Here is a 20,088-nt window from a genome sequence, read left to right as displayed (position 1 = left end):
AAAACAGAGTCCACATGATTAATACAATGCAGTCCCTATGCTCACTTTGCTCGTGAGACCAGTTTTCGTCTGCCATCTTGGGATTTCGGTGCGCCACCTGTAGTTCATTGGAGTCTCGAGTACTATAACTGACCCTAGCACGCAGGGATATATGTGCACACGCTGCCGGTACAAAACAGCCAATAATCGCGGACGCCCACTAGCACTTGACCTACATGTCGTAACCTGTATCGTTATAGCTCTGTATTTCTGTGAAATATATAAAAGAGCATCTGCCGTTGGTAAGAACTGTTTTATTCAGCACATTCAGCATTCTCTAAGTTGGCGGCGCATGTAATCCTTGACGTAATGGAGGAAAGCGTAGCCGTCTGTGTAGGTGGTGTCCTTGCATGAGTTAAGAACATCGTCCTTATGTGCACTGAACACAAGCCAACCTCCGAAGAAGCCGAACTCTTTTTGTGCCTTGCACATCTGAAACCAGTCGTCCAATACAACGTTAGTGGATATGCCATTGCTAGGTACGATTCGTAAGACGCAGCAAACGTTTTTTCAATCTACGGACATTATAAAATTTCCGTCTTGCTACGTGGATAAAAGTACCAGTCCCGTTCTGATTCATCCAGTCCCAATGATTCCCTAGTACCGTTAGACAAAGGTCCAGTGTATCGTCACTAGGACTAGGGATTGAATGCAAATGCACGTTTTCTCTGGGGACAGTATATGCATGCAAGCCTAATCTGAAGTGCAGAACACATATTTAGGAAGTCGTGAAGATAATTTTTATGCTGCATATAAGTGTATAATCCTGGCATTTTAAAAAATGCATTATTATTTCTAAGTATAAGAGCATATCTTCCCAATTTTCAACTGAAAATTCTGAAATGCGCCTTTTTATTACTACTGGCGAGCATAAGCACAGAAAACAAAGGGAGCTGCACGTCAGCAGTCATAGCCAACGTAACTCTCATCTTACAACTCTAACCTTGTACAAAATGGCGCCGTCCTTCGTGGGCGCCCCACGGTTTTGTAAGGAAAGGCATTTCGAGTATTTATCACTGTTTTCGATACAAACGCTCTTCGTCTTCAAGATAGTGTTTTTGAGTGTTGCGACACCGAATTACGTAAGAAGGTTAACGTGAATTCACGCAGTAAGTTCCGGTGTAAGCAAATGGAGCGGTTAGGCCTTATGCGTATCAATTACGGCGATGAGTTTGATGGCTTCAGTGAGGCTTGCACGCAGCACTTGCACATTGTTCTGCTTTGCCATGCATACAGCAACCGGGGGTGGATCCAGAGCCCAAGTGGGGGGAGGTGCGGTTTCTTTGTCGGAGCGCGTAGGGGGGGGGGAGAGAGGGAAATCCAATGTATCAACTGACGATTTTTGGGGGCGATCCCCCCCACACGGATCCGCCACTGACAGCAACCAAATGACATGCAGTTCGGGTGACCACGCGCACCTAGAATGGCGAGGTTTAGGAACTATGATTTTGGTCAGATAGCACCGCGGGTGCTTGGTAATAGGTGACGAGTCACCGTGACAACCTTGCCGTAAGTGACCGCTTGAGGCCGGTACAAAAAGTTGGAACTAAAGTAACCCCGTGCTCCTCATCCATACCGCTCTGAACAGCGGAAAAGAAAACGAAGGCAACTGCCGTCACTCAGCGGCAAAAACGTTTTTTGTCCCATATTTACTTTGAATCAAGCAATCATTCTTTTCTTGAAGTCCTTTAATAGTACTATAGGCTTACTCAGTGTGCGTGCAATGGTGTTTCATTCTCCGTCATATTGCGGGCGACAAAGACGCCGCAAGTTGGCTCGTCGAAGCAATCGTCGTGGCAATCCGAATCCACATGTGTAACAAACACGTACAATGCCTACCCCAAGAACACGCTGACATCTCTCACTCATCCTGAGGATGTCACTGTGGGGCAGAAATGACATACTGGGAATATCGCCACAGGATTCTCAATTTGTTAGCAAAGTGTTAGAATGAGACTCCAGAGATGATCCTAAGGACAACATCTGGGGACAAAAATGGGACAGTCTCATGAGCACTCTAGGATCATGTTCTTCTGCATCTAGGGCTGCTCTTCTGCTCTTCATTTGTCTATTTTAGAATTGAGCCGACGTTTACAGTGGAAACCAACTCTTCTTTGCGGTTTTTCAACCTCGGCCACCAGCTTGTCATTTCCCGTTACTCCTCTTCGATTGTTTTCGATCAAGAAGAATGGGTGCCGCGGTATAAAAAGAAAAAATATAAAAGGTCCTATGCCAGTAAGTCTAATGCAGCCTACTTTGAAATAAATATGCCGGAGTGGCATTTCCTTTGTATTGTTGACTGATTAGGTGAGTCACAGAATTAGTAAGATCATCTTCCTTATCGTGGCATTTCCTTTCGCAGATAAAACATATACGATACAAGGTGTCCTAGAACACGTGTCATCTAATTATAATAATAATAATAAAAAAAACTATGCCACCTAGAGTCATGCGGTCAACGGCATTAGTTCTTAGTAGGTTTTTGCTACCTACTCATGTGAATGTCATGTATCGTAAGTTTAATTATGTAAATATTTGCGAACTAAACTCGGAATTTTGCCCATAAAGGTCACTTTTTTACCGCACCAATATTAAGAGCGTGCCGAATTAACCTAAATTCATGATAACTGACAGTGATATTCACGAGCGAGTTATGGTCCGATGCGCCAAAAACTTGATGTTCGGCTATTTTTTCCGATGGGATAGCTCCTGTATATCCCCGTCAATTATAATTAATTTGAGTAAATTAGACGCGCTCTTCACATTAGAGGGGTAAAAAAGTGACCTTTACTTGGCAAATTTTCGACTTAAGTTCCCAGATATTTACGTAATTACATTACATGACATTCACATCAGGAGGTGGCAAAAACCTAGTAATGACAAATGCCGTTGACCGCATGATTCTAGGTGGTGTAGTTTTCTTAAACAAAATTCAATGACACGTTATCTGGGACATGTGCGAGAGTCCTCGTAGCATGTCAGACCAAACGACGGGTGAGGTACCTAAGTTTTACGTGAATTTCATGTATAAGCAACACTCCAGAGACGAATTCCTTGGACTATTAGGTTACAACCAAAGTAACGTCCGTGTTTCCTACTTTTTACGTATAAAGCATCCATCGAATGTCGAGCACGCGCTGTAATATGCCATCACTTTTCTGTCTCTTCCACGGAAATGCTCCGTACAGCATCCCGTCAGGGACCTTGCTCGGATGTTCATGGCAATTAGATCACAATTGAAGATCTAGCAAGCTATGTTTTATCGCACATTGAACCCAGTGCATGGAGTGTCCATTGAAATCATTCACTTTGCATTTGTACCCCTGTATTTTTTTGTATTTTCTCATAGCATTATTTTTGTAGTTTATACATGATCACTGCTGGTTCGGTTGAATTCGGTTGTGACAAACAAACCGGAGCACTAATTTATGGGTGCAAGCATTGAAATTCACAACGCAGTATTAAACGAATTTACTTCTCCTATACAGGGTGATCCTAAGGTGATAAAAAATTATAACTGGCGACGTACTTGCCTGAGCATTGTCGGACTTTCGGCATTTACCTTCTGGAAACTTTTGCCATCATTGAGGAAGGCTTTGGACAATTTTTAATTGCGGTAAATTTATTTTTTCAATTAAACTTAGAAAATTGCCAAGTGAACCTCACTTTTTTTAACAGAAATATGATGTCCTCCACTGATAACCACACACCCAACAAAAACTATGCACAGTATCGAAACACAAACAGTCGAAAAAAAATTAGTAAAAATTACGCTTTAGCCCCGGCTGCTTGATTTTCGCAGAGAAGCGCGCGCGAAATCTGCGTCTAGACGAGAAAGCGTCCCCGCCTTCATTTGTCTTGGCTTCTTTGTGATAAGACGGTTGTTTTGTTTTCTTTGTGATAAGTCGGTTGTCACCAACCTCAAGGTCAACGCCGCGCAAAGAATGGTAAGACAAGAGGCGGGAACACTACCTCGTCTCCTCGCAAATACCGTGCGCTTTTCTTTGCGACATCAAGCAGGCGGGGCTAAGCTGAATTTTTACAAAAATTTTTAGACTATTTTTGTTGCGATACTGTGCATAGTTTCGGTTGGGTGTGTAGTTATCCGTGGAGGACTTCATATTTCTGTAAAAAAAGGTGAGGTTCGCTTGGCAATTTTCAAAGTTCAATTGAAAAAAATAAATTTCCAGCAATTAAAAATTGTCCAAAGCCTTCCACAATGGTGGCAAAAGTTTCCGGGAGGTAATTGCTGGAAGTCCGACAATCCTTCGGCGAGTGCGTAGCCAGTTACAATTTTTTATCACCTTAGGTGAAACACCCTGTACACTCTAAATTTGCGTACATCCTGCAGCCGTCAGCAGGATGACATATATATATGTCCTCCGGTTGACAGCTGCAGGATGTACGCAAATTACTATAACTGGAAGACCCCATGATGACACTCTCTGGCATCGCGGACGAGGGTGCGATGAGGACGCAATGAGGATCGCGAGTGCTCTTGGGGCCAGAGCAAATAGTCTTAGGAACGCCAAGTGTCATAAGCGTGGTTCATTATCGCCAATTACATTACAGGGCATATTTCCGTTGCTTAGAGCATCAGTCCATGCATATTTCAGCAGCTTTTATAGAATCTTTTCTCTATCCCTAACCATCGCGTTACCATTCGTTCCACGGCTTACCGCAGAACGCCAAGGATGCCACTCTCGATACGTACGGCGTCGAAAATAATACCGACGTGACTTCACTATACTGTAACATGCTGAGATAAATTGATTTCCCAGTCCATGAAGTAATTTTTCCTCCGTTGAAGAACACATTCCACATTTTCCTTTTCGACATTCCTTGTCGCTTTCGAGAAGAACAGTAAATGTTACGAAGATTTTACACTGGCAAGACAGTTCTGGATACACTCTACTTTTTGAATCTGCTCCACTCTTTCTATTTCCGTTGAAACAGACCGCAAAAGTGTATCGTGCACTGTAACAAAGACTTATACCTTAGCTAGTACGGTGAACTTATCGTCGTAGGAGAGTACCGATGTCGTGCTTCCTCTGAGAATGCGAGTTATGCGCTGCTTGTCGAGAACGTCCTTGAATGACGTATGGAACTGCCCGTACTTTGACCCGTCTCTGCATACCTAATGTGGAAAATGCACAGCTCATGCACATTGTACGGAATTTTAGCTAGCTTTCTTAGAGGAACAGTGTACAAGAGTGAAGGAAGGGGATGTACAGGTGGTTTCTTTTTCTTTTCTTTTTTTTTTTACATCCCCCTCCTTCACTCTTCCGCAGACTCGCTTTCTGTGTGTCGAGGCACTGTGTACTTTCTTGAGAATTCCCACGTACTTAAACTGCCACAAAAGTGGCTTACGCTGGGAATTTGCAGACATCACGAAGGGGAACTATTTTATTCGGAAGTATAGTTCGGACCAGGCCTGTTCTGCGGCAAGTACTGTACTTATTCGGATTGTACACTAATTCTTCCATTCCTAATGCACGTTGCGATAACCAGTATACCCTGCGCTACAACTATTCGAAAGAGCGCAATAATAATAATAATTAAAAAAAACGTACATATGCAAACTTGTCGTCGTTGACGCTCTCGACGCAGGTTCTGTTGTCCCCAAGATCAGGTGCCTCTGTGAGCATGTCGAAGGGAATCTGTTGTGTGATGTTGTACTTAGTCCAACGTCCAGATGGTGTCAAGGACAGCAACTGAGTGATGTTGCGGGGGACGTCAACGGTCTTACGGAACTCGAGGGTTTCAACCTGTGAATGACTTGCAGAAATAAGGAACGGCCTATTCAACTGCAAGGCAATGTAGAACGACCATGACCAACTCGAACTGCTCTGATTCTACTACGTTTCCCGCAAATACAAATTTGTGTTCTTGACTCTGCAGGCCTCTGTTGAACATTAAACGATTATTGAACATTGAAGAACTGTCCAGAAGAAAGAAACCATTTAGAGTCTAGAGTCTTAGACGGTATATTCTAGGGTAGCGCTGGTAGATGCGGAAGATGCTATCACTCCCGATTTGAGCAGCCTTTCTATGGACCACACAGTTTTAGAAAAAGTGTCCCTTTTCCGACAGTCCATGATAGAGAACGATATCATTCTGAGTTAGGTTTGGCTCGGGAGATAGTTCTGCATGAGGTGGAGGTCTCCTTTGGGAGTGCATGCTTAAAAACGCAGTTCCCAATTTCTCAGGGAGACTGAACCGATTGCCTCAGCGCTGGTGGGGAGGATTGGTAGGATAGGGAAGATCCATTTTGCATGACCGCTTTCAACTTTTTCGAATGATTATCTCGCGCACAAAATGGCATAATTGCGGGAATGGGTCTGTCCCGCCTGGTCACTTTATGCTATACCTCCGTGTAGCCCTCACATGGTTTTAAAAGGGCACTAAAATGCAAAAACAACTTGCTCTCAAATGAAAGTCCGTGTTTCAATTAGTACAATGCAAGCAAAATTAGTCCACACAGCGCTACCGTTTAGAAGAAAAACGCAACGAAAGCAGGGCCGTCTTTGGCGGCAACGAATTGTACCCCCAGGAGGCAAAGATTGGCGGCATCCAATGAGACAGCAGGAGAAGCGCGCGCATACCTATCGTGGGCATGTACATTTGGAACGGGTCCGATCGTAGTGTTCCGTATATGTGCGGCATGATGCACACTGATGCATTTTTAAATACCGATTCACTGAACTGTAGCCCACAATAGTTCTCGCGAATTATACACTGACAACATTTATCTTCACGTCCTTCGGACAGCAACGCCAGTCCGCTTCGCAACGCGCACTGTCTTTTTCCGGGACTGCTCCATGGCGTGGCACGCGCATGCACGCGCATCATGGACTACAAACTCCGATGCACGGGCTGAAACGACGTTCACTGCTTAGCGCCGAAGCAAGAAAGTGTGGTATAATTTCGATTGCAGCTCCGTAACGGAATCGAAGTTTTGAACGACATAAAAGTTTATATTTGGGTTACTTGGCATTGCTCAATCACAGGGTCAGCAATCCTCTCTACACTCGAAAGACAGAACTTCACCGCATAGCCCCCTGTGCTCGAACCGTTGCCAAGAATGATAGGGCTATCGCTTCCGATTCGAAGAGAGAGGGGGGCGTAGGCCTTTTTGTGGCAATTTTCATATATCCAAATTGCCACAAAAAGGCGTACGCCCACCTGTCTCTTCGAATCAGAAGCGATAACCCTCTCATTTGTGGCAATGGTTGGCGCACAGGGTGCTATGCGGTGAAGTTCTGTCTTTCGAGTATGCTTGCTGTGTCATGAGAAAACATGCCACCTCTCGTTTTTAACTATTGCGTCAACATCGTGTGAAAGTAATTGCACAATTGCAATCTTAAGGATTGCGTTGAGGTGCTCGTTTGCTAGCGGTGAGCGTAACTTATTCAGGTTCATACCAGAAAATGCCTGCCTGCAGACGTATGTTGACACAGTTGTCTCGCGACGTAAAGCCACGAATTATTAGAGAGTTTCAGTACATCGTACGCATAGGCGATAACGCACGTAAGGAATAGCGTTGATGGTTCTGCTCACGCCCATAACAGAAAGAGAGCTTCGCGCAGTGCGCAGTTCGGCGTGCGCAGAACCATCAACGCTATCTCTCACGTAAGCAAAGGCGATAGCGTACGATGTACTAATACTGTTATTATGCGTCCGTTGTACCAAACAGACAGGCTTATCCGCGATAACAGACGTATCTTGAGATACTGTTGTCCAACGTAAGAATAAAACGAAGCCACACCAACTTCAGCAAACTTGGTCTTATCGGTGCGTCGCACTGCAGGTGAGTCAGCACAATTTGTTAGTCAACAGCAAACATTGACAACAACTGCGAAAAACGGCGAGCCCAAAAGCTCAGTTCGAAGTGTCGAAACTTTGCTCGAATTCAATCGGGAGGTTACGAAGCCTGCGAGTAAACCGGTCCATTTCTGGTGGCATTGAAGGGCCCCAATATTACAAAATCGGTCATGTAGGGTTTGGTCAGAAATTTTGGTAGGGTTCTAGTAATATCAGTCAAGTAAATATCAGACGCAGGGGCAGGCTTAGAGAGTCATCAGCGAAGACGACGAAAGCAACACAGAAACTCACAGTACTACCCTGCGGCACGTGCAACATGTCGCCACACTGCGCAGACCCTTACGAACCTTACGCAGAACCTTACGTGTAACATCACAGTACCATTACCATTACCTCGCTTTGTGTTCTTTTATCGTTTTCGCTGTCGTCACGTGCCAACCGGCCCGGCTCGTCTCTTACAGTCATCGGCTGTTACAGGCCAGTGGCAACAGTTTTCTATCACTAAGTAACGCAACATAAACTGCACGAGTACAGGGGCTCAACGATAACGCCACGACCGTTCATGAAGCTTGTGAAGAAAATTTTTCTATTTGTTGGTCGAGCGCCACGCGGCCCGCATGGCAACCCCAGGCACCACTGCCCTAGCGGCTGGCGGAAGCGGATGGGTTCACTGTTTCGGAGGGGTGGAAGGGTGCGCTGTTAGCGACACTCAGCGCTAGCATCCACTTCCCAGACATACGCAAGCTACATCGGAACTACTATATTGTGTGTCGCTAACAGCGCACGCTTCCACCCCTCCGAAGCAGTAAACTCTTCCGCTTCCGATGAGCATCATGCTTCGCCTTCCGCTTCCGCTACGCTGAGCACCATGTAGTACCCTAGTCAGACGGCATACTTAAGGCCGTTAGCGAAACGACCGTAACTTCACCTGTAGCCCAACCATAATTTCGAATGACATCGTTCTCTGCCCTGATTTGTTGAAAACTGGAGGCGTACACCTTTTTGTGTGACAACTATGCAGTCACAAAAAAAGGTGTACGCCTCCCATTTTCAACAAATCAGGGCAGAGAACGATGTCATTCGAGATGATGGTTGGGCTACAGGTGAAGTGAAGACCGTTTCGCTAACGGCCTTAAGTTTGCCGTCTGACTAGGGTATCACTGTCGTTGCTGGACGTTACCACTTCGCGGCTGTTTGAATGACAGTCACTACCGCCCATTCAAGGGAAAGGATCTTCAGTTTGGTATTACTGTGTTGTCTCACGAAAATTCTCCTCCTCAATAATTCAGAAACGGAGGACGACATCCAAGAACTTTCATTCTGGAAAACATCCCTCGGACACTGGAAAAGCGCTCAGCCAGCAAGTGGCTCAAAATCCAATCCAAATTCAAATTTTCCTTTTGATGCTTTCGGCGCGTCTGCCTTACTGATCGGAATCTTCAGCGAACACCCTCGTCGACAGTTAGTAATGTTTTCGATAGCTTCGGTTAACATATTTCTTCCACGGAGCAAGGCTCGTTTTGGCTCACTATTTGGCCCAGGTTCACATACGGGGATGATGGGAGATGAAAAGCCGCACCTTCTCCAACTGACTGGTACACAGAGCCATCTCACCAATCCTAGGACAGCATCGCGAGCCCTATACAGTTGGGTAGAGAAGGAGAATGAATACCAAAGACCCTCTTGCGGCTGTTCTTTATCTTTCATCATCCCCATGTGTGGACCAGGCTGATGCACAAGCTATTGTAAGCCGTACAACTGGACAAAAGAACGCATTGCCCCCTCTGCTACGCGCAAGAATACGTACCGTCTTCAGCGCTTCCGGTTTGGTGCCAAGACGGCATCCGGTTTCACGACAAACACGCTCTGCGCCAACCACTGTGTCGATTGATACAGTTATCGCTTCTGATTTGAGGAGAGAGAAGGTCGTATACGCCATCTTGTGGCAATTCAAATTGCCATAAAAAGGCGCACGCCTTTTCACCAAATCAGGAAAGCGAAAGATATAATTCTGCACGGCTGCTGGCTCCGAGCGTCCTTATAGTCGCGGAAGGACGGGAAGTCTTCGTGGCACCGGAAGTTGTGCAAGGGGGCTTGTTTATGTTTACCCGGGAATGTTACGATAATTATTTAGTCGAGAAAGTTGCTGAGCGTGGACGCATTTTTTTTACTGGAATGTTTTTCGGGTGTGCGCCGTCTGTACGGCAGAGATGGTTAAAGCATCCGAAGAAAAAAGCATTAAAAAGAAAACAGGTCAGCCTACGCCAATGATCTACTCACTGAGCTCTGGGCCGATGGTTCAAGAACATTTACCAAAGTCAACCGTACCTGAATTATTCAGCTGCGTGTTTCTCGTGAAACACCCGGCAGATGTAGCATCCATAAAAGCACGTTTCACCCCATAACACACGTCTAGCCAAACATTATTCCAAATGAGGTCGCTTGTTATATCCTGATCTGCCAAAATGAGGTACTAGCGAGTTTTAGTACATCAGAAGAAACCCACAAAAACGATACGACAAATATTATCAAATCCAAGCTTAGCAATGATATCGCCCTCTTCAAAGAAACAGGACGACTGTTTTCGGAACTGTTGTGGTGAACACTTTCTGATCTACTCAAGCTTACAATTATTGTGTAACAGTACCCCAAAATTGTGTGAAGCTCCTATTATTGTGTAACAGTACCCTAAAATTGTGTGAAGCTCTTATTATTGTGTAACAGTACCCTAAAATTGTGTGAAGCTCCTATTATTGTGTAACAGTACCCTAAAATTGTGTGAAGCTCTTATTATTGTGTAACAGTACCCTAAAATTGTGTGAAGCTCCTATTATTGTGTAACAGTACCCTAAAATTGTGTGAAGCTCCTATTATTGTGTAACAGTACCCTAAAATTGTGTGAAGCTCCTATTATTGTGTAACATTACCCTAAAATTGTGTGAAGCTCCTATTATTGTGTAACAGTACCCTAAAATTGTGTGAAGCTCCTATTATTGTGTAACATTACCCTAAAATTGTGCGAAGCTCCTATTATTGTGTAACAGTACCCTAAAATTGTGTGGAGCTCCTATTATTGTGTAACAATACCCTAAAATTGTGTGAAGCTCCTATTATTGTGTCACAGTACCCTAAAATTGTGTGAAGCTCCTATTATTGTGTAACAGTACCCTAAAATTGTGTGAAGCTCCTATTATTGTGTAACAGTACCCTAAAATTGTGCGAAGCTCCTATTATTGTGTAACATTACCCTAAAATTGTGCGAAGCTCCTATTATTGTGTAACAGTACCCTAAAATTGTGCGAAGCTCCTATTATTGTGTAACACTACCCTAAAATTGTGCGGAGCTCCTATTATTGTGTAACAGTACCCTAAAATTGTGTGAAGCTCCTATTATAGTGTAACATTACCCTAAAATTGTGTGAAGCTCCTATTATTCTGTAACACTATCCTAAAATTGTGTGAAGCTCCTATTATTGTGTAACAGTACCCTAAAATTGTGCGAAGCTCCTATTATTGTGTAACATTACCCTAAAATTGTGCGAAGCTCCTATTATTGTGTAACGGTACCCTAAAATTGTGCGAAGCTCCTATTATTGTGTAACACTACCCTAAAATTGTGCGGAGCTCCTATTATTGTGTAACAGTACCCTAAAATTGTGTGAAGCTCCTATTATTGTGTAACATTACCCTAAAATTGTGTGAAGCTCCTATTATTGTGTAACAGTACCCTAAAATTGTGTGGAGCTCCTATTATTGTGTAACAGTACCCTAAAATTCTGTGGAGCTCCTATTATTGTGTAACAGTACCCTAAACTTGTGTGAAGCTCCTATTATTCTGTAACACTATCCTAAAATTGTGTGAAGCTCCGATTATTGTGTAACAGTATCCTAACATTGTGTGTAGCTCAAGGTATCATTGTGTGCGTGGGTGGCGTTAAGCATGTGTCCTGACGAAGCTGTTTTTAGGCTGCAGTGCCAGGCAGGAACATGTGTCACGGTGATCATGACAGTCACCTCCACTGGCCTCGACAGTACACAACGTGCCATGTTTCACGGACAACCGCTGCATTCATCGCGTAGCATTGTTGACAGCGGAAGGGAAGTGTTGTGCGGCGTTTAGGTTGCACCAACGCAGCCAGCATTAGTGTGTTTTAGTACATCACGTAAGCTGTCACCTTTGCGTGCGCAATGGATAGCGTCGCTGGTTCTGCGCAATGCGCAGAGCTCTGTTGTTGTTTTTCGCGTGTGTAGAACGCACGCTATCCCTTGCGTACGCAAAGGCGATAGCGTACGATGCACTAAAACTAACTATTAATTCGTACCGATTTTCGTTGGTCCTCCAATCATTTCTAACCAACCAGTCCACGGGCTGTGACTTCCTACTGTTCCCGTGATGGTGATTCCTAACGATTCAATCTCTTTTCAAGCAGAATTCTTCTATTTTTTTAATGCGAAGCATTCTTTATCTACTAACACCGAAAAAGTGGTACGTGTTCTGGCCTCGTAACAAAACTATAGGAGGTACACACGCGCCGCGTGTAAACGGAGCGGCAATATAAGCACTGCTCCACAATCGCAGCCAATTGCCTGCGGCGCAAGGAGCTATGGGCCAGTTTCACGTCAGTTCAGGCAGGGAGGTCCCATGGACCTCCTGGATTTTCATTACCTTTTATATTTAGATGCTCATGGTACATGATGATCAACAGCGGTAAAGTGAATAGCTTTCGTGCAAAAAAAAAAAAAAAAAGAGAAAATCCAGCCCTCAATTCGAGTATTTCGGTATTGCTGTGTTTGCACGCGTATATCTCCTGAATTTTAAAATATATTGTAGTGAAATTTTTTATGATTTAGTATGCCTACAGGCCAGTAGTCCGAGACCGAGCGCAAATTTTGGCTCGCAGGTGCAACGCTGTGTGGTATAAAAAATGGCGAACTTGCTCCCTCGCGCAGTTTTGTTCCAAATCCGACGCGTGATTTATCTGGCTGTAGATGTACCTCATTACCATTCTTGGTATCAATTCACTCAGCTTTTAATGCTCTGTCATCCGATATATATACACTCTAAATCGTTTCACACATTTAGAGGTGTAAAATAGGTGTATTAACAAAGATCACACCCCTTTCACAATTCACACCCTACAACTTTGTTTTGGAAGTTCCTGAGGGTGTAACAATGGTGTACTACACCCTCAGGTGAAATATGGTGATAAGTGTGTCGCCTGGGTGTATAAAGGAACTATGGTTATTTTCGTTCACATGAACAAAAGTAAATATATACAACAACAGGGAACGGGAAGTTACATTACAAAAGTGCATGGCGTGGATTTACAGCACGTCTACCATCTGATAATGTATGCAGATTTAGAAGATCTGTTGAGATAGTGCTTAAATTTCTTAAAACACGTTGCTCCTCATTGCAAGACAGAACAAATACATGATAGTGCTCATCATACTCAACTGCAGTTAATGTTTGTATGAGAAAAATGGTATCAGAGTTAATAACATATATGCCTGCAATCTCAACGAACACGGGTAAGTCCTCCTCGGAAGGTTCTTTTGCAACAACACAGCCAACAGCAAATGTGTTATCATTACCAACTGCACTTTTCACATAGACTATAGATTCTGTGTGAATATCACGGTCACGAATGTAACTCTGAATTGCTTCTGGGGCATGTTGAAGTAGTATCTCCTTGGAACCATCAGTAGATGTGGCATTTTTTATGAAGGGCTGCGACCACACATACATTTGGTAAAATTGATGTCTTCTTGTTAATGAAAGGGTTATGTTCTTAAAATTTCGAGTTTTTCTAGCAACATATTTAAAATATGCTAGTGTTTCCCTTCGAAACGCATACACCGTAGAGCTAGGAGAGGACCAAACACCCTGATGAGTAGCGGATAATGAACAGTGTAATGCATTCTACAGGGGTTAGATATTTGTGGGTACCACACTGCAAATCCTTGAAGAAACAAATAAATGCAACGTTCTAGGTAATGAACATGCATAAGGGGGAGGTGCCTGCTCATGAGAAGGTCTACAATTTGACGAAAGGCTACATACAGGTACCATGCTTCATTGCCATGCACAGCTGCCATACTATACATGATTGTTTGTTTGTCGGCTGTGCATGTTTACACACATATTTAACCACCTTGATGTGCATACATATATGGACCTCAATGTGATTATATGCAATATGCTACCAGCTTGCATGCATATGCATATGCTACCAGCTGCAATATGCTTACCAGCATATTGCCACGAACCCAGCAGTTTTATTCAGCGTTACACTATTAACACCCCAATTGCCATGAGGGTGTTAAAATACACCTTAAAAGGTGTGCGCCTTTAACATTTGGATTTACACCCTTTAAGGTGTAAAACGATTTAGAGTGTATCGTGCGTGCATACTTCCTACAGTTGTCTGCTGAAACTGGCAAATGCTAAGGCAAATTTCGAAAAAACAAGGATTTTGCGCGTCCGTTTCTCGAAAAGGCCCCTTTTGGTTTCATTTATATTTTGCCAGGACATGGCCGGATGTTAGACCTTTCACCTGACGTTAAAAAAAATATTCAAAAGACGTACACTGGCGATTAGCGCGTAAAAACGCGGCCCTACTCTGCGTGCGTACGTGGCGGAGCCCGGCTGCCGGTACCGTGGGATGGCAGGCGTCCTCTCGATGTGTACAAGAAAGGGACACCCTTGTGTAATCAAAAGTGGTAGTTTATGTCGATATGTTTATAAGACTGCGAAAAAGCAGTATTTTGCAATGACAGCGACTAATGATTTCACTCAGTTTCTATGAAAACTTCACTTTTCTGCATTCACTGTCCACGGTACGAGCTATGAATGTTTCTCAGACTCGACTTCCAGATGTCTTGCTTTGCCACGCATGCGAACGTTGTATGCCACTTTGACGCGGTAGCCATTTACCCATTCTTTTTTCTTTTGCATTCTAAAAGAAGCCACGTCCTCACCGCGTACATGGACACGCTTTAGGTGTTTTGGCAAGCACGTTATCACATCTTGTGACCCTAGGATGACATCTTGCTCAGGTGAACACAAGTTAGGCGTCGTGGCATGGTGCTTGATTATTTCACCGATCCTGTCACACGCACTTCTGTCGTGGCCTGTTTCTGTGAACAGCCATGTCGCGCTCGCAAAAGTAGATTTGGAGAGCTCATAGAGTCTATGCAGGTTTATAAAATGGCTCGCCGCTCCATCTTACATGTAAATCATTAGCTACAAGAGGACCATTCTCGTCAAGCCACTCTTCAATAGCGATGGAAGCTAATAGTGAATATGCTGAATCGTGACACAAGTCTTCGCTCACCACACCAAAACTGTGCGTTTCCGTGCCAGCTCTTACCACACACATGAATATGGAAATCTTCTCAGTGCGACGCTTTACTTCGCTAAATATGGCTACTGTCCAGCTTTCAGCGGAATCGAAGTGCATTATATTCGTCTTGGAAGGAGGATTAGTATTTTACTCTCGTGTGGCTCTGCTATGAACGTCTCTAATGTAATTATGACAAATGCAAGAACCCGCCCACTTCCTTATAGCTCTGAGAGGAAATGTACTGCTGCAACTTCAGCACAGAACACGCATTTTGTGCTGAAAGCCCTCTGCATAACTTAACCATATCGCAAAATGATGTAAAGCAAGCTTCGCAGGAACTTTCAGGAACCCTGAAAAAAGCAACTCCTAACTCAATATTTATTTCTACAGTATGCGTATCACCGTGTACGCAGCTTGCACGAGTGAGGTTTTGCCTTCGCTAACCATTTAGTCCTTGAAATCAGACTTGTACACGTTACTGAAAGAAGGTAATTGATTACAGTTACCTTTACCCTGTATGAAAAAGTAATTTTTTTACTGTTACAAATTACTCACCGGAAAAAGTAATGACGTAACGTCTAGAAAAGTAACACGTTACTTTGCCAATTACTTTCGATATCTTAGAGGAAAAGTATAAACAGCAGTGTCTGAGCGTATACTGCAGGCTGCAAGGCACCGAGAAGTTGCATGAGTTGAAGTTCAAAGCTGACATCAATTTTTCTTGAGGGAGGCACAGCAGACATTTGAACAATGTTTATCTCTCCTTTCCCTCCACCGCTCTGCACATGCCAGATAGCTGAGCCCACGGCAATAAGTCACTGCAAATCGTCGACATCGTTGAGACACCGAGAGTATTCCGCAGAAGACTCATAGGAGCTCATGAATGCACAAGAGCCGCAATAGGTTATCGGGGTAGAGAGTTCTGTGTTCTGTGCATCTCGCATAGTGAGAGAAGACGAAAGTGTCCCAACCTGGGCTCCCAGAAATGATTCATCAGGTTCATGATACAACCGCGGAGCATTGTGGCAATTGACCTCGGGTAAGAATTGTTGGGGAAAAACTCCTGCAGCTAAGACGGCTGTCTTGGAATTTGCAGAAGGCAGTTGGTTTTGTCTTCCCCAACGATGTGCATACTTTGGTCTCAAAGTAATCGATCACATGGTAAATGATTACTGAAATTGTAATTGAATTACCCAAAAATTACTTGATCAGAAAAGTAATCGATTACGTTACAAATTACTCAAAAAAGTAATTGATTACTAGTAACGCAATTACCCGTTACACGTTACGTACAAGTCTGCAAGTTGAAATACTGCTTTACGGCAACGTAGGATTTCATTCAGATGATTTGTGGGAAGTAACAACTCCCAGGCGAGGATTCTTTCTTCAGCAGGACGTCAAAAGTTTGCCGACGAATAGCTCAGGTAAGGCTAAGGCCAGACTAGAGTCACTGAATAAGCTTCACTTCAGAGTAAGTTCCGAGAGCGAGCATGCGCCATCTTGTTTCCGCGCCACGGTAGCCACGCGCACTTCAGACGCATTGTAGCGAACGATGCGATCTATCCTACGCGGGTAAAATGTTGCAAACAGCTTATCAAGGTTGACGGTCTTGAGCTCTCCTCGACATCCTCGGGACACTCTGGTGGACAATACATAGATTCTCTTTCTCGCACAACAATTATACACTATTCTCTATCCCATAGCGAGCATTGTTAGCTGCCTTTGATCCTCAACCGGTGTGGTGCGGAAACAAGATGGCGCTCCTGCTCTCCCTTGGACCTCAGTGTCGATACTCTGAAGCGAAGCTTATTAGTGACTCTAGGCAAGACAACCTTGCCCAACAAAGGGTGTATTGACAGGAGACCTGCCATCCCGCGGTACCGGCAGCCAGGCTCCAACATTTACGCACGCAGACTAGGGCCGCGTTTTAACGCGTTAATCGGCAGTGTACGCCTTTTGAAGCAGACTTTTTTTACGTAAAATGAAACGTTTAACATGGGGCCATGTTCTGGCAAAATATAAATCAAATCAAAGGGGGCCTTTCAAAGTCCCAGTTTTCGAAATATGCCTAAACATTTACCTGTTTCAGCAGATATCTGTAGGGTGTATACGCACGATAGATATATCAGACGAAAGAGCATTAAACGCTGAGTAAACTGACACCAAATATGCTAATGAGAGACACCTACAGCCAGAGAAATCACGCGTCGAAGTTGGAACAAAATTGAGCGAGAGAGCATGTTCGCCATTTTTTTATAGCACAGAGCGTTGCGCCTGCACCCCAAAATCTGCGCTCGGACTGCTGGTCTGTAGGCATATTAAAGCATAAAAAAACATCATAACAATATATTTTAAAACTCAGGAGATATATATGCGTGCAAACACGGCAAAACTGAAACACTCGAATTCAGGGCCGGATTTTCTCGATTTTTTTTCTGCGAAAACTATTCCGTAGAAATTATTCATTTTACGCTGTTGGTCAACATGTACGATGAGCTTCTAAATATAAAATAATAATCAAAATCCAGGAAGTCGATGGGACCTGCCTGAACTGACGTGAAATCTGCCTATATCTATACCCGCGCCGCGCGTACACGGCGTGGTGGTTTACGCAGTCGTTCACATTCGCGCTCAAACCAATGCAAAACCGATTTCTAAGTGGCGCGCTGCAGTGGCGCTGACATGGATGATTGCGTCGTAAACCATTTATAAAGCCCGATCTTGCGGCACTCGTTGTGTCAGATGAGATGGGGCCTCACTTCGATGCACCGTTCTGGCCCATGAGAGAAACTCGTATTCTCAACCCAATACTGAAACACGGCGGTAAGAAGGCATGCAATAATGCAAAGACGTGCAAGAGCGTGCGATGTGCCTGTCTGGCATCGTATAGAAATTTAGCGTCTTCTTGTGCATGACATCGTGAGTCAATTTTCATACATGATGTTTCGCATATCGTAGAGAACCAGCGAAGTGGTTTCTGCAACACTTTTTGTGTTTCAGAACGGGTATTACGAGAACGGGCGGTCGCTTAGAAAGTGGAAGAAAATGGGCCTATAGAGGCAGCGAAGAATCTTCAGATCTCAGACTGCGATTATGTTGAGCTAATCTGTCGTTGAGGTATTGCCCCGTTTGTTCGAGGAACCGATTTCCACATGTGAGCGCCATTAGAGAGTTTTAGTATATCGTTCGCTATCGCCTTTGCGTGCGGAAGGGATAGCATTGGTGGTTCTGCGCACTGCCTGAAGCTCTTTCTGTTGTGGACGTGGGCAGAGCCATCAACGCTATTTCTTCCGTAAGCAAAGGCGACAGCGTACGCCGCACTAAAACTCTATTGAATAGATAGAGCGTTTTAGAGCATCGTACGCTGTCGCCTTTGCGTACGTAGGGGATACCAAGGTAGATTTGCGTACTACGCGAAGCTCTCTTTATGTTTTGCACACGCGCAGAACCACCGTCGTCATTCCTTACGTACGCGAAGGAGATAGCAAACGATGCACTACAACTCATAATACATGCTGTTTTCACCGCTTCCAGTTTGGTGCCAAAACGACATCGGGTTTCACAGCAAACACGCTCTGCGCCAACCACTGTGCCGATTGATACAGTTATCGCATCTGATTTGAGGAGAGAGAGGACCGTATAGAGCTTTTTGTGGCAATTCAAATTGCCACAAAAAAGGCTTTAGCCTCGCGGTTTCAACAAATCAGTAAAGCGAAAGATATAATTCTGTACTGCGACTGGTTTCGAGCGTCCTTAGTCGCAGAAGGACCGGAAGTCTTCATGGCACTGGATGTTGTGGCGGGGCTTGTTTATATTTACCCGAGAATGTCATATAACATTCCGCGCGTACGGTACGGAATGAAAGGTCTTCTGTGCTTGATTTGCAGATATGAGGCAGTATTTAGGTTGGCTAACGGCGCTGATCATCTGGGTCGACATAAAACAGCAGCGAGAAACTTCTTTCTTGATGCGGCGGGTACGTCATGAGCGTATATGGAACTGCCACGACCTTTCTACGTATAGTTAGGTTGGGGGTGGCGCTGTCGCTGGCGCAAAAGACGTTTGGCTGTTCTTCCTATAATGTCTTGCGGGAAGCTAGCAGTAGATACGCGAGCAATTTTGCTTGACGACACGAAAGCAGATCATTACTTGATGAGATAGCAATGAAGGCCAGATTTTACGGTTCCGGCTTTTACGATTTTAGAGTGGCAGAAGGAAAGGAAAAAGGAAGGAAAAAGGAAGAAGGAACTTCTTTGACCTTTGTTGACATGACCTGAAGGTCGAGGAAATTGATGATGCCAGAAGGGGGTTCACGGTAGAAATACCGTGAACTGTAGGCCGAGACAGCGGAAACGAGTTTTCTGATCGAACGGTCTGAATGATGAGGCAGTCGTCCACGTAACGTAGAACGACGGGCGACTTTTTTTTCTCTCTCTTTCAAACCAGGGTTTGAGTTCCTCCTTAAAGGGGTTGTGGCATTTTAATACATGCGGTTCAAACCATCATGGACATAATGTATTGCACACTACAGTTTTACGTGTCGTACAGTTCTACGTGTCGTACTACGCGATATATAAACCCGTGGGCGCACGTGCTCGTCAAGATCTGACATCAGAGCTCCTGCCATTCCTATTGGTTGTCATAAGCACGTGACCTCACTCGCGGTTCCTCACTAGGGGAACCGCCTGCCGTCACGTCAGATTCGCATGAGTGTCGGTATCCACGGCGCCGGCTTTCTGTGTGTCTGCAGCGGAGTCCACTGGGAGAAGGCAAATGTTGCTGAACACAAGCGCACCGCGTGACCCGATGCGCACTACTCCTCTTCGTGAGTAAAGCTTCCCTTCAAAATTAATCACTAAAGAAACGAAATATAGGCTCA

The 20,088-nt window shown here is 44.4% G+C and overlaps 1 protein-coding gene across 1 annotated transcript in view; it reads right to left on the bottom strand.

Annotated features, from left to right (window-relative positions):
* Positions 1-273: 273 nt before the first annotated feature.
* LOC135389274 (uncharacterized) overlaps positions 274-20,088 on the bottom strand; it is a 70,180-nt gene continuing 50,365 nt past the window's right edge. The window contains exons 8-10 of the mRNA XM_064619338.1: positions 5,613-5,807; positions 5,036-5,176; positions 274-471 (exon numbers count right to left, since the gene is read on the bottom strand). Of these exons, the coding sequence (XP_064475408.1) occupies positions 307-471; positions 5,036-5,176; positions 5,613-5,807 (501 nt within the window). The 3' untranslated portion in view covers positions 274-306. The remainder of the gene's footprint in view (positions 472-5,035; positions 5,177-5,612; positions 5,808-20,088) is intronic.

Source organism: Ornithodoros turicata, chromosome 3 (genome assembly GCF_037126465.1).
Source record: "Ornithodoros turicata isolate Travis chromosome 3, ASM3712646v1, whole genome shotgun sequence".
NCBI lineage: Eukaryota > Metazoa > Arthropoda > Arachnida > Ixodida > Argasidae > Ornithodoros > Ornithodoros turicata.
Note: the sequence above shows the minus strand (reverse complement) of the source record. Positions and strands in the feature narration are given on the sequence as shown.